The sequence below is a fragment of the Manis pentadactyla genome, chromosome 9 (assembly GCF_030020395.1).
Source record: "Manis pentadactyla isolate mManPen7 chromosome 9, mManPen7.hap1, whole genome shotgun sequence".
Lineage (NCBI taxonomy): Eukaryota > Metazoa > Chordata > Mammalia > Pholidota > Manidae > Manis > Manis pentadactyla.
This window is the reverse complement of record NC_080027.1, coordinates 98,965,844-98,980,415: the sequence shown is the minus strand read 5'-3', so window position 1 is coordinate 98,980,415 and position 14,572 is coordinate 98,965,844. Positions and strand designations below refer to the sequence as shown.

Genomic DNA, 14,572 nt, shown 5'->3' with positions numbered 1-14,572 from the left:
AGGGTGGGGACTCAGGAGAGTCCCAGAGAGGTTGTAGCTCTTGAATTACCTGCTCCTGGGTGTTGCTTGGGTGTAGGATCCAGCAGTGGCTTCTGCTCCGCCTCACTCACCATGCTGGGAGCTGTGGCTGTGCTTCTCAGGCCTCGCTTGGGGGGCAATTTCTGCAGCATCAGCTTCTTCCTCCTGCCCCCAGATGCCTCACTCAGCCCTTTAGAGGCCTCTGCAGGGCTGAGGCCAAAAGTTCCTCACCAGCTGTTTAGCATCTAGACAGAGTGGTTTGTGCCCCAGGGAGCGGCCATCTGGGGACTCATCTGCTGGATTCCCACAGGCCTGCAGGGCATCAGCAGAGTGATGCCGAGGTTCGGTGGCCCTGAACTGCTGTAGAATTGTGAGCTTCCTTGTTATTTTTGGCTGCTGAGTAGCCAGTGTGTCCAGTGCCCCTGTGCTCTTGTCCTAGTTAAAGGGTCATTTTATAGCAAAAGTTTATAGCAATTGTATCTGCTTTTATGATACCATGTCATGTACTCATAGTGCTTATGTACTCACCGAGATGCTTCTGTTTAGAGCACCGTCCCCTTTGCAGTGGCCCGCCCTAACAGGGACTGACGATGCATGCTCTAACAGGGACAGGAAGAGGGCGCACTCTGACTGGGACAGGGACAACGGCGCTCTCTGACAGAGGGACGGGGACGACGGTGCGTCCTGACGGAGGGATGGGCCGACGGTGCGCTCTGACTGGACGGGGCTGACGGTGCGCCCTGGCGGAGGGACGGGATGACGGTGCGCTCTGACGGAGGGGCGGGGACGAGGGCGCTCTCTGACTGGACGGGGCTGACGGTGCGCCCTGACGGAGGGATGGGGCAGACGGTGCACCCTGACGGATGGGTACGAAGGCGCGCTCTGACGGAGGGGCGGGGATAACTGCGTTCTGACGGAGGAATGGGGATGACGGCGCCCTCTAACATAGGTTTGGGATGCAGTCCTTTAAACCCTCCTGTGCTCGTAGGTTCTCCAGAGAACACAAGTAATGAAGGTTACAGTTTTAGCAACTTGATTCACATACACACTAGCCTTGGGCAAGTGGTTATTTGCAAGGCTGTATGTAACAGAGGTCTGATTGGTCATGACGCTCTGAGCAGTCGTGCGGGCTCCCTGCCCGGGGTCTCGCGTTTCTTCCTGCCTGCCTTTGCTTTTCTTGGGCTGGCTTGTTGGTCTCCCCTCCCACATGCTGTCCGGCATACATGTCTCTGCTGCCTCTGCTTTTTTGGAAACCCCGTCTTATTCCTCATTCAAGATTGGCTGTGTTCGCTAATGGTCTGGTACTCTGGGAGCTGGTTCTCACACTGGATGATGGCTGGTGTCTTCCTAATGTACAGAGATGACTAGGTTAATTCGATGGAATTTTCTCAACTCTGAAGTTTTCTTCCATGATTGCTATCTTAAAAATTGGTATCTGCTGCTACTTAGCTGCTCAAGAATCTAACATGAAGTGTTCTCTGAGTCTTAGCAAAAAATTAGTGCTTTATTTTACTCGAATGGGTTAGCAGTTCAAGCAGTTCCTCATAGAACATCAGCCTTTGGGGTGCCACTAGCATAGTGATTTGAGAATCACTCCGTTGGTCTTTTCTCCCCGGAAGACTTGACACTTTCCGGGCTTTGCACAGAGGGTGAGTTGGGTAATGTTTATTATTAATGGGTGTAATCCTCTTGTGGAAGTCTTTGCCAGGGTGGGGGTTGTGGAAGATGTTTGGGAAAAGTGGTGAGCGTGAAGGCTGTGATGGTAAATTAGAATTTACTGGAACCCGTGAAGTCCTGGTGAAGCAAGCAAAAGTCGGGCCCCCTTGGATGGGCTTAGGAAGACACACTTAAGTAGAAAGGGCTTTAGGGGAAGTCACAAAGGACAAAAAGACAACTTCAGAGAACTAGGGTACAAGGTCCCCCTGAAAGAGTGGGGAATATAGGCAACCAGAGGAAGCCTGCATTGGAGTGAGGAGAAGCCCTGATTTTTATAGGTGCTTTGCACCTTCAGAGTGTCTTGAGCCCTTGCTGACAGCCACCTGACGCTCTGAACCATCCTCGGTGTCTATGTGTTGGATGCTTGCCCACAGCTGTGATTCAGAGCTGCCCAAATTGTTGTCCAAGCAATTGGCAGCTAATGTTTCAGGCTTGGAGGTGGCAGGAGGAGCCAGGTCTGGAAAGAACGCTCTGTTCTGGCCCCAGGGGTGAGCTCTGGGCCTTCTACTTCACTCAGAGGTTTTCATACTGTGGATTATGATCCTTTAGTAAGTGGGAAATCAATTTAGTAGGTCAGGACCAGCCTTTAAAAACCAAATTAAATAGAATGGAATTAAATAGAAAAGGGTCAGAATTAATATCATAGATTCTTAGAACAGCACACATTGCAAAAATATTTTTGTTTCAGAGATATAAACATACTCTTTATGTGTGTTCATTCCATTATGAAATATATGCTTACTGGTGGGTCATTGTCTGAAGAGTTTAAAGTAACACTGCTCTACTTTGTTCTCCTAGAAAACACTTCTAGCCTTTCTTCCTTTCAAGGGGTGAGATGTTTTTGAAGAATAGGCTAACAGACTTTATAGCATTCTTACACTGGGGTAGGAAGGAAAAGGATTGCCCTCCATCTCAGGGAGTTAAGGTTCTCTGGGAAGTTCAGCAGTGGACATTTCACTGTTTGGAGGTAGAAGGCAGGGGTTTTCCAGTATGAGTGGCTCATTTTGATGCTGAGATGGGGCAGGAGTCCTAAATCTAATTTGGCTGTGGGATGTTATGGCTGTGGGCAGGGTAGTGTGTGGATATTAGATTTTATTAAAAAAATGATAGGAAAAATAGGCTCAGATATTGCATTAAAGGTCAGAACTGGGTTTTAGGACACTGTCTGGATTATAATTCCAGCTCTGCTTTCTTGTGACCTTGGGCCCTGCCTTGGTTTTTCTTTATGAAAAATAGGGGTTTTGCCATTGACTCCAGTGGGGGTGCTTTGGTAAATGTTCCATGTGAACCTGAAAATAATTTGAGATTACAGACTTACCTCAATGTAATAAAAATGATTATTTTCCCTGTGATAATGCTAGGACCTTTAAAGCCATGTTGTGTTGTTGTGCGACCAGCCTTGGGACTGAGTGAGATCCTGCCCTCTCCCACCTGCACATTTCTGAGTCTGAAAACCTGGGGCGACACTCCCCAGGGAACTTCGTCCCCACCCTCTTCCTCCTGGGCTGCAGGCTGCAGCGCCCTCCCAAGGCCTCTCCTCCCATGGGGCTGGGGCTGGGGGCTGAGTGGAGGGTGCAGGTGATGGTGGAGGAAGTAGGCTGAATTAGTAAGGATTCAAGAACATCTTGAAGCAAAAAAATATCCTTCCCACTGCCTTTCTTTGTGGACTTTCTTATCTTATCATCAGATGAGAAGGTTGTTAGGTGTGTTAATCAATGAGAGGGCTTAGAACAGTGCCTGGCACATGGCTGGTGCTGTGTGAGTGAGGTTGTTTGACCCTTATTATCGCTTTGCCCCTTCTGCCACACCGAAACTCCCTCGAGCCTCATTCTGTAAACATGCCTGTGGTTTCTGGCCAGGAAAAGCCAGAACCACAAGGAACATTTGCTCCTTCCTGCTCTCAGGCATCTTTCACCAAGCCTTCTTACAAAGGAGCCTTACAGAAAGTGGCTGCTCCAGGGACGGCCCCACTTGGCTCTGAGGACCTCCAGAGGGCCTTCAGGGAGCAGGGGTTTGGGCTGAGGCCTGGGCTCCCAGATCACCCAGACGGGCCCACAGCCAGGGGAACTGGTCCAGCAGCCCCTGCCTCCTGGGAGAAACTTGCTGTCTGCTGCTGTCCTGTGTTTCTTGACTACAAAACTGTTTGTGAGAGAAATGTCAGGAACTTTCTTGGAAGAGGCTGGCACCTTCTCACAGCGAAGATGGAGGCCAGGCTGCTGATGGTGGCTGTGGGGCCGCAGAGCAGGTGCTGTGGCTGGCTTTCCTCTAGGACTACCCAGCGGGCCGGGTGGGGAGGCGCGCGGGCCTGAGGGCTGCAGGCACTGAAGCAGGCTGGAAGGCCTCAGGCCACACTGAGGGTGAGCCAGCCTGGGTGCTGCCGTGCCCTTACCAGGAGCGGGGAGCTGAGGCCGAGGCCCTGGTCTTTAGGAGTTGCCTCTAGGCACTCCTGGTTTTGGGAGAAGGAAGAGCTGGCGGGGCCCTGCCCACCCCTCAGCAAGGTTCTGGGAGTTGCTGTCAGCAGAGTGGCTGGGGACTGGAGTCCAGTCTTTTCTTGGTTCCCTAGAGCCAGGGCTCCCAGGGTGGGGACAGCTGCCAGGTGTGCTGGGCCTGCTTTCAGCACTGGGGCTGCAGTGGGGAGCCTTTCACCTGTCACTGCGGCTGGCACTGCGCTTTTCCTGAGGCCTCCTGTGTGGAATGTTCTTTCCATGATGTGTTTAGTGATAGGTCCTCGCTCTTTGAGAGCTTTCACCCCATCCAGTAGCCTTGAAGTGGCCAGAGGACAGTTTGATAGAGGACTGAGGGGGCCCAGCAGGAGGAGCTGGGGGACTGCCTCTGGTTGCATGAGGAGGGACATGGTGGGAGCATCCCATGGCTGCAGCATCTGCTGGCAAGTGCTGGGCTGCATGATCCTTGACACCATCTGCCTCTTCCGTAGGTTTGTCTTTGGACTTGATGTAGGCAGAGAAAAATCTATATGTACAGAGATATTGAAGGTTGCTACAGTTTGAAGGTCACCATGGCCTGTTATCACTTGCTTTGCTAAGCCAGATAGTGTGCTGGGTAGGGATAAGGGCGCAGGCCCAGAGCAGTTAATGTTTAACCAGAGCCTCGGCCCCCAGTGCTGTGCCCAGGGCCCTCTGCAGCTGGGCAGGGAGTGGTCAGAGGGAAACAGGCCCTGGAGTCTCATCCTAGCACAGCAAGAGGTCCTTCTGCGTTTCCAGACGACAGAGCCAGAGCTTGGCTTATGCTGTCCTGTCCTGTCCCACCTGGCAGCCACAGTTGACATGTGGCTGGTCCAAACTGCTCTGGGGGTAGAAGACGCAGTACCAAAAAATGTAAATGTAATAGTTTTCATATGGAGTACTTCTTGAAGTGACAGTATTTTGGATGCATGAAGTTAAAATATGTGGTGAGCATTTGTTTCACACACTTCTCTTTGCCCTTGCTAATTTGGCCACTAGAAAACCTAAAATTATGTATGTGGCTGGTGTTCTGCCTCTTTGGGGCAGCACTGGTCTGAGCATCTTGAACAGGAGCGATGGTCTAAGTGGTGAGCTGCAAACATGGTTCTGTGGCTGTCTGGCGCCTCGCTGTCGGGACGTGGGTCTCCACCACCCCTTAGGCCTTGTGACGCTGCCGTCACAGCTGCCCAGGGGGTGGTGAAATGCATTACAGAAACAGTTCTAGGACTTGGCTTATCTTTTTTTGATATTTAAAATTTATTTTTCATTAACTCTTTCAGTAAATTCAATAATATTTTTTATAAAAGTAATTCATAATCACTGTGGACACTTTGGAAGAGAGGAACTTGTGTAGTTTTCCTTGCTGGTTAAACAGGCCCTGCCCTCCCAGGGCTCTGTTGCCCATCCTCCCCGGGCCCTGCCCCGCTTCCCCCACAAATCTTGCTGCCCCCCTCCTGGCCCTGCTCCCTATCCCCAGGCCTTTCTGCCCCCCTCCTGGTCCTGCCCCCTATCCCCAGGCCTTGCTTCCTCACTCCCTGGACCTGCCTCTTCCAGGCCTGCTAAGCTGGCATCTCTGGTGTCTTCCCTGCATCTTCGCTGTCTCCTCTACTGTGGCCATGTGCATGCTCTTGCCCTGCTGGTGGGTGCCCTGCTGCCTTTCTGCCAGCTAGAACCCTGTGTAAAGTAGAGGAAATGGGCCGGAGCTGGGCCCCCGGCTTTCCATGTGGTCTTAGCTGCTCCTGTGGGCTCCCAGCCCCTCCTGGACAGCTGGAATCATGGAGTCCTGTTCATGAAATTTGATTTTGAAGATTGCTAAACGGGGAGGGAGGCCTGGTACCCCACTGCACTTGGAGGCTGTCAGTGCCTGCAGATGGGGGCTGGATGGGGGCCTCTGCCCGCAGTGAGCTCCTGTGAGTGCCCGTGGCTTCCCTGGGGACACTCAGCCATCACATCTAGCTCCCACCAGCCACAGCTTTTTGTTAACCATATTGGTGCCTATGCCCTCGTGTCCCAGTTGTAGTGAACCAAGAATTCCCAAGTAGTGGGGCTCGTCACACAGACTTGAAGGGGGTGGCTGCGTTCCCAGGGGGTGCCCTGTGTTGACATGATATCCTTGGCCTTCCTGGTCCACATTCCGTGGCTGCTGGGTCCTCCCAGTGTGGTCCCAGTTGTATATTATCTTGGGGGTGTATTAGCCTGTCCAGTGAGCCTGCAGATTAGCAGAAGTGACATGGGGGGGAAACAAAGCTTTTTCATGGGAAGCACCTACTTTGAGCCAGTTCTTCTCTGAAAACAGCAGATGTGTATCTCCTACCTTTTCCCTCCCTTTTGAAAATGTCGGCGTGTCAGTGAGGGTCCCGAGGGAGCCTAGGTGGGTGTCTGTGTGGGGCCACCTGTGCGTTGTGGGTGGAGGGGCAGTGGGCAGCCCCATGCCCTCAGCCTTCTCTTTGCAGGCCTGGCTGTGGGTCTGGGCTTCGGAGCACTGGCCGAGGTCGCCAAGAAGAGCCTCCGCTCTGAGGACCCCTCAGGTGAGCAGAGCCCTGCCCAGGACGGGTGGGCCCCAGGAGATTGGCCTGTCAGCCCCCATCCCCTCCTGTGTTCTTGGGAATGCTGGCCTCCGGGGGCACTGTTCACCTTGCTTTCCCTGTAAACAGGGCTCCTGGAGTGGTGAGCCCTGAGGCCCCTCTGCCCTGTCCTGGCCCAGCCCAGCACACCCCCCCTTGTAGCTTCTCTGGTGGCTGCACACCCACCCTCTGACGATAGGAGCCTCCGTCTGGCCCTGCTCTGCACCTGTTGCATGGGGCTCTTCACCTGTTGGTCTGGACAGGCCTGGTGCTGGGCCTGCTGGGCTGGGGGTGAGGTGTCCCTGGAGCAGACCTGTGGGTGCTCCTTGCCCTGTCAGCTCCTGGAGGTGGGAGGTGGGGGAAGGAGGGTTGACAGCTCGGGCCTTGCTCCCTGCCTGCAGGGGTGCCCGTCTGCGCCTCCAGACTGTCCAGCATAGGGGTGGGCTGGGCGGGTGCAGGGGCTCTTCTCCCAGTGTGGTCCTGGCGGCTGCGAAGAGCAGGGCAGATAGAGCTGTCTGCTTGGAGGATTTCTCGAAATGCATTTGAAGTTTGGGGCTGGTTACCCCCTGCTCCTGCCCTGTTAGGGGACACCAATTCATTCAGTATCTGATACCTCCTGCCCTTTTCTGTGGGGACCCCCAGTGGTACCCCACTGTCCCACACTGCAGCTTCTGGAGCGCTGGCTGCCAGCCTGGGCCAGGGTCCTGATGGGGGGGGCCCTGGGCAGCTTCTCACCCATAAGAACCTCTCATGAGGACACATGGCCTCCCAGAGAGGGCACTAGCCTGTCCGCACAGGCTGAGTTCAGGGGACACAGGGCACCATGTGTGTCTTTGGAAAGGGCTGGAGAGAGGGTTTAGCAAGGGTATTTTTGGTGTGGGTGCTGAGACACTGCCCTCCCCAGCACAAAGCCTGCCTGCCTCCTGGGAGCTGGCTGCTTGCCATCCCACCTCGTCCAAACAGGGGCGAGGCGAGGCTGTCTCCAAAGTTACAGCTGCTGTCTTTGTCCGGCAAGTGGTGACCCCGGCTTGGAGTCAAGGGGCCTTGGGGCCATCAGCCTGAGAGGAGGACCTGGGCTCAGGCATGAGCCAGGAAGCCCCCATGCTGGCTCCAGCTTCCTGAGTATACTCTGGAGCCCCTCCGCCTACAGGGTGCTGACTAGCCTGGCCAATCCCTGCCCTGGGAGGACATGCCCATCATGCCCCTGGGACTCCCTGGCTCCCCCAGGATGTTCTGAGAACAAGGAGGGGCACATAGCTCTAGCCTCTCGGGACTGGGCAGCTGTGGGAAGGGGCCTGGAAACCCCGAGAGGGCCAGGTGCTGTCCCCAAAACTCAGAGCATTGCGGTCAGCCCAGGCCTGCTCTGGGTGTCACCTGGCAGGAAATCTTCCTGGGTGGGGCAGGGCCCTCTCTCCCAGCTGCCCTCCCTCTCCCAACTTTCCCCTAGGGACGCAGGCCTAGATCCTCTGTCCATAGGGGCTGGGGCAGAGTGGGCATGGGGGGGGCTGCCTTTCCCTGGACTAGTCTGCTGCTGCCCAAGAAGAGGAGGGTGATCCGGGGACCCTTCTGAGCCCAGCCACCCTGGAGTGGCCCTGGCTGTGGAGCTAAAATCTCTTTCCATCTGGGACCCCTGTGTGAGCCTAACATGCCCTATGTGGGCGGCCCCAGGGTTCTCTCCAGGGCTTTCCCTGCAAACTGATGACCCAGGGCCTTCAGGTCCCCTACACTCCGGCCCTGCTGTTGGGCCAGGTGACACAGCCCTGGGGCAGAGGGCAGTCACAATCCAGCTACCTCTCCTGTTCCCTCTCTGGGCTCCCGGCTCAGTACCCCGAATGCAGGGCCTAGCCTGGAGTGATGCAGGCTGAGGAAAGTTCCAGGCACAGTCGGGAGCAGCCCTCAGGGGCATCTGAACAGTGGGCAGGAAAAGCCCCAGGGCTACAGGGCTGGAGGCCCAGCCAGGTGGGTGTGGGAGGAGCTCAGGGGGACAGAGGCCCCCAGCAGGCGTGCCCACCCAGCGTAGGGAAGCTGCAGTAAGTTAGGACCTCCCAGAGGTTAGGAGGGGACTGAAGCAGGGAGGGGCTGCTATTGGCCCCACGGCTGGTGCAGCAGAATTCAGCCTTCCTGCAGGTCCTTTGAGTGACTGGGCAGATGCTGGGCTGCCCTCAGGCTCCCTGGACCCCTGCACTGGGCAGAGGAGCTTCGGCCCGGCTGTTCCAGGGGCTCCACCAGCTGCCCCCCTTCCTCCTCTTCCCTTGTGTGTCTCAGGGGGCTGGGCGAGGCCTGCAGATACTCTGAGAAGGGAGGGATGGTGCCATGGTGACCTTGCTCCTGCCCACAGGGAAGAAGGCAGTGCTGGATTCCAGCCCCTTCCTATCTGAAGCGAATGCAGAGCGCATTGTGAGGACGCTGTGCAAGGTGCGCGGGGCCGCGCTCAAGCTGGGCCAGATGCTGAGCATCCAGGGTGAGTGGGCTAGGCTGCAGCTCCCAGGGCGGCAGCAGGCGCGGGCCCCACTCGGGAGGGGGCGCCAGGGGCTTCTGCCCACTGGCTCCTCTTGCTTGAGTCCTGGCTATTGACCACCAGGGTATATAAATACAGCATCTGAAGTAGGAGCCCTCAGTGTCTTTCTGGGTGTTCTGAGACATTGAGATTGTCCTGGCATCTCAGAAGTGGGCGAGAGTCTGGTTGCTGCCACCCCCATGCCCTGTTGGTTGAGGCGCGCTGCTGTGACAGCTCACAGGCCTGCTCCAGCATGATGCTTGGGGACGTGGGGCACCCGGCCTGTGGCAGGAGGCTGGGGAAGGCAGCAGTGGCTGAGCGGGGGGTGGCTCAGTGCGGTCCCATGAGAGGAGCAGGGCCGCCATGGTGCTCTGCTCAAGCAGCTCCATCAAAGGCGCCCCAGAGTCACAGACAAGCAAAAGCAAGTGAGCAGCGGTCAGGTGAGTGGCTGCGGGTGGAAGCTTCTGTACAGGGTATGTGCCTTCTTGTAGTAGGGCCAGCTGGGCATTCCAGAAAGCCACCTGACAGCGTGGGAGGTGCCGTGAGCAGCTGCCGGTGAGGGAAGCAGGCTGGACCTGTGAGTGCAGGGAAGGGCCCAGGAAAGGTTCATTCTCTGCAGGTGGTCAGATTGTGGGCATTTTTAACTTTAACTGCACCTGATTTCCTAAATTTGTTTCAACACCTGTTATTTCTAAGAAGCCCACCTTCTCAGGTTGTCAGGGGAGCCCAAGGAGCCGGGGCCCAGGCTGCCCCGTGTTGCCTCCCTCCGGTGGGCACTAGCGTGAGGGGCACGATGGGCTGGGCGCGGACGCCCAGGTGTGTGCACTCGGGCTCCCTGTGCCCTCGGGGGCTGGTGCCTGGCGGGGACTGCTCCCAGACCCGGAGTAGGAATGAGGCTGGGCAGCGCCAGGCTGTGCCTTGGCGTCTCAGCCTGGCTTCCAGAGTGTGTGAGGGCAGAGGAGCATCTTGGCCTCCCTCCCGGGGTGGCCATGCTGCTCCTGTGCTCCTTCTGTCTGTAGGCTTAGCCCTCTGCTCTGACTCTCCTGGTTTCTTCCAGATGACGCTTTCATCAACCCCCACCTGGCCAAGATTTTTGAGCGAGTGAGGCAGAGCGCCGACTTCATGCCGCTGAAACAGATGACGGTGAGGCAGGCGGTGCCTGGGGCACCTGGGTCCTCCCAGCCCCCTTCTCCATGTGGGCAGCGGCCGGGGCCCTGTGGGAGGGGGTGGAAATGGTTCTTGGGGCACCCTGGTGGCCAGGCTGTACTTACAGCCTCTCCTCGGCCTCCCCCAGAAAACGCTTAGCAATGACCTGGGCCCCAACTGGCGGGACAAGCTGGAGTACTTCGAGGAACGGCCCTTCGCGGCTGCCTCCATTGGGCAGGTGCACCTGGCCCGCATGAAGGGCGGCCGCGAGGTGGCCATGAAGATCCAGGTAGGCGCCCGGTATGTGGCTGGTGGGGGCCCTGCTGAGGGGCCCTCCTCGCCCAGGACAAGCCGCGTGTCTCCTGTTTCTGTCCCACGTCTGGCCAGCTCTGTGCGGGAGGGTCTGCTGAGTGGGGAGCCACCTGCCCACAGGTTTGGTTTGGGTGGGGCAGGTACAGGGCCAGGTGCTGCCTGCTTTGGGCCAAGCTGGGCTGACTGGGGTTGGGAAGGGCAGGTGGATGCTGTTGAACAAGGTCATGATGGGCCCAGGGTTACTGGCACACCCGAAGTGTGGGGTCTGGGTGGTATGTACCCCTCAGGACCCCTCTGCTCCCTGCAGTACCCCGGTGTGGCCCAGAGCATCAACAGTGACGTCAACAACCTCATGGCTGTGCTGAACATGAGCAACATGCTTCCGGAAGGTCTGAGGCTGGCTGCTGGGCAAGGGCAGGCATTTGGGATGGACTCTGGGAGTCCCCAGCCCACCTCGATGCTCTCTTCTCCTCCAGGCCTGTTCCCTGAGCACCTGATTGACGTGCTGAGGCGGGAGCTGGCCCTCGAGTGTGACTATCAGCGAGAGGCCACCTGTGCCAGGAAGTTCAGGTGTAGCTCCTGCTGGGCTCCTGTGCCCAGTGGTGGGATGGGGGCTCCTTGCCTGCTGTTATCACTGGGGAGACAGAAGGGGCCATGGCAGGCAGCTCTCAAGGCCCTTTGGACTCTGGGGAGCGGGTGGCCGTGGTGGGGGGGGCAGCTGCTCAATCCCTTAGTGCCCTGTGTGTCCCCAGAGTGGAGGGAGGGGATCTGTGGCCAGCATGTGACCTCCCACCCCCACCAGGGAGCTGCTGAAAGACCACCCCTTCTTCTATGTGCCTGAGATTGTGGACGAGCTCTGCAGCCCCCACGTGCTGACCACAGAGCTGGTGTCTGGCTTCCCCCTGGACCAGGCCGAGGGGCTGAGCCAGGAGATCCGGAACGAGGTGTGTGTGCCGTGGCACCCCAGGCACTCCTGGGCGGGGAAGCTGGGGGCCTGCGGGCCTAGCTGGGCTTCACGTCCCCTCCCGGGTCAGAGTCAGGCATGGCTGGCAGGCAGCCTGGCGCCGCTGTGACGGGCCTCCCTGCCACTCAGATCTGCTCTAACATCCTGGTCCTGTGCCTCCGGGAGCTCTTCGAGTTCCACTTCATGCAGACAGACCCCAACTGGTCCAACTTCTTCTATGACCCACAGCAGCACAAGGTGAGCTGGCTGCCCAGGCCCGAGCGCCAGTGTCCAGCCCTGTGCTCTGCCAGCACCAACTCCCCTGTGCTGTTGCCCTTCCCAGGTGGCCCTTCTGGACTTTGGGGCGACTCGGGAATATGACAGGTCCTTCACTGACCTCTACATTCAGGTAGTGTGGGGCAGGGGCTTGGTTGTGGCCTGTGCTTTCCTTAGGATGGGACAGGATGTTGAGGCGTGGGGGCAGAATTGCTGGGCTTCTGTCCTCTGTCCCTCCTGGTGACCATGGTAGGCTACAGCCCTGTCAGGCTCAGTGCACTGGCTGGGCCTCCTAGCCAGCGGTCTTGCAGAGGAGTAACAGGCAGAAGTGGGATAGGCTGGTGGTTGGCCTCTGCAGCTCCCTGGGCCTGGGAAGCTCCGCACACAGTGCCCTCCCATGCTCCCCAGATCATCAGGGCTGCTGCCGACAGGGACAGGGAGGCCGTGCTGAAGAAGTCCATAGAGATGAAGTTCCTCACTGGCTACGAGGTCAAGGTGAGCCTGCCAGGCTCCAATGCCAGGCTGACCGTCTGTCCCACAGGCCAACCCTGCCATATCAGGAGGGCGGGCAGTGGCCACTGCTTCCTCTGGAACTTAAGCAGAGCCTCAGTTTGTAGAGGATGGACTCAGAGGCGGAGCCGCCCTTGAGGGGCCTCCCCAGAGGCTGGGCCACCTTTGGCACAGGCCAAAAGCCAGCCCTGTGTGGTCTCCGTGCTCAGGCAGTCAGGGTGCTGGTGGGGTGTCTGGGGCTGTGGGTGTGGGGTGGCTGGGACTTGTTGTGAGGCCTCACTCTGCCACATGGAGATAGGGCCACTGGGTGCATCCATGCGGCTGTGTGGGGCTTTGCCGAGGCTGTGTGGGATGGTGAAGGCCCAGCCCATTTAACAGTGACTGCAGTCTGTGTCCCATCACCAGGCAGGCGCCACTGAAAGTGCTACCTGTCCTTGATGTTGGGGAAGAGCTGAGGGACCTGGGTCTCCTTGGTTTCTGTCCTGTTAGGAGTGCAGAGGCTCAGCCTAGGCATGTGTATGCTGCTCTTCGTGGCCTAAAGAGCATTTCCTGAGCACTTGGAATCTGAGCCTGTAGGCATGGCTCAGCGACCTGCATGCTGCCATAGGCCCCTCCACTCCCCTTTGTCTCACACATTAGTGTTTTCTTGGTTTGAGTTCATGCTCCTGTACCTTCCTTGATCTGAGAAGTGGGATGCTCACCAGCCTGACCCTGTGTCTCCTCAGCTTCAAAACAGCTTCAGTAAGAGCTTGTGCAGGGGCCCATGGCAGCCCCGGGCTGGCTGCCATCTTGTGGCCACTCCTCTCTTCTTCAGGCCATGGAAGACGCCCACTTGGACGCCATCCTCATCCTGGGGGAGGCCTTTGCCTCTGAGGAGCCCTTTGACTTCAGCACCCAGAGCACCACAGAGAAGATCCACAACTTGATCCCCGTCATGCTGAAGCACCGGCTCGTCCCGCCCCCCGAGGAGACCTACTCCCTGCACAGGAAGATGGGGGGCTCCTTCCTCATCTGCTCCAAACTGAAGGCCCGGTTCCCCTGCAAAGCCATGTTTGAGGAGGCCTACAGCAACTACCGCAGGAGGCAGGTGGAGCAGTAGGTGCCCCCCCCTTGTGGAAACCCCATCCTGGTGCAGGTGACAGGGCAGGGAGCTGCTGGGTGACACATTTGAGCTCCTTCGCCTGGTGAGGTGGCTGGCTCTGGACAGAAGGGGACACTGCTTGGAGCCTGTTCCCGGTGCATAGCCATGGGGTTCATCGCCAAGTGGGTGTGGGGTGAGAAGCACAGGAACGAAGTGAAACCCCAGCCACTGTTGAAATCTACTTAGCCGTCCTCTGGAAAACTAGATGAAGATAAAAAGGCATTTTACTCCTTTTTCTTTTTGTAACAGGCTTTTTCTAATGTGACTGTTAGTCAGAGGTGAGAGCGTACCCTTCGTGTCCCTGCCACCAAAGACAGAGAAGCCATTCAGGATTTTATTGAACGAGTAGTGTAAGGTGTGTGTGAATGTTTCTAGAATGAGACTGGTGTTTTCTGTGCTTTGCCCCTCCAGCCTGTGATCTAGAGCTGGGAGGGGTGCCACTCTGAGCAGTGCCAAAAGCGCTCTTTAACTTAGCGAGGCCCCCGTGTCTGGTTCATATACTTTTTTGATAAGCATAAGTTTCCAAAGAGCTGCCTCCTTTGTGAAGGGTTGGGAACAGCAGGAGGGGAAAGAAGCCCGGACAGTCTGTCTGCAGGACCCTTCCCTCCCCATCAGGCCCAGGCCCAGGGCCTTTGTGGAAGGAGGCGAATGTGCATGTGTCACTCGGGTCCAGGCTGTTAATTTTGTACAATTCCTGTAAATTGTCTGATTCATTTGTTTCAATTAAAAAAGTAAATCCCAGCACTGGTGTCAGTTCTTTCACTCAGAAAGGGGCAGCTGGCCAGGAATAGGAGGTCAGCGTCACATCTGCCCATCCTGCGTCCAGAGGCGCCTGCAAGGTTTGCACCTGTTGGCAGTGTGAGGCTCAGCCCAGATTGGTCGGCAGGGAAAGGGGGTGGGAGGGGGAGACAGCAGCCCCCAGGCCCCCGCCATGCTGCTCTGCGGTGGGGCCACAGCGCCACCTGCTGAGTCGGTGGAACCCTTTAG

General features: G+C 57.2%; 1 protein-coding gene across 2 annotated transcripts in view; it reads left to right on the top strand.

Annotated features, from left to right (window-relative positions):
* Positions 1-14,326, top strand: part of COQ8A (coenzyme Q8A) — a 38,810-nt gene extending 24,484 nt beyond the window's left edge. For both annotated transcript variants that reach the window (XM_036918414.2, XM_036918415.2), the window contains 11 exons: positions 6,650-6,724; positions 9,099-9,221; positions 10,315-10,400; positions 10,552-10,692; positions 11,023-11,104; positions 11,192-11,285; positions 11,518-11,659; positions 11,809-11,916; positions 12,002-12,067; positions 12,343-12,429; positions 13,259-14,326. In XM_036918414.2, the coding sequence (XP_036774309.2) occupies positions 6,650-6,724; positions 9,099-9,221; positions 10,315-10,400; positions 10,552-10,692; positions 11,023-11,104; positions 11,192-11,285; positions 11,518-11,659; positions 11,809-11,916; positions 12,002-12,067; positions 12,343-12,429; positions 13,259-13,543 (1,289 nt within the window). In that variant the 3' untranslated portion in view covers positions 13,544-14,326. The remainder of the gene's footprint in view (positions 1-6,649; positions 6,725-9,098; positions 9,222-10,314; positions 10,401-10,551; positions 10,693-11,022; positions 11,105-11,191; positions 11,286-11,517; positions 11,660-11,808; positions 11,917-12,001; positions 12,068-12,342; positions 12,430-13,258) is intronic.
* Positions 14,327-14,572: the final 246 nt, after the last annotated feature.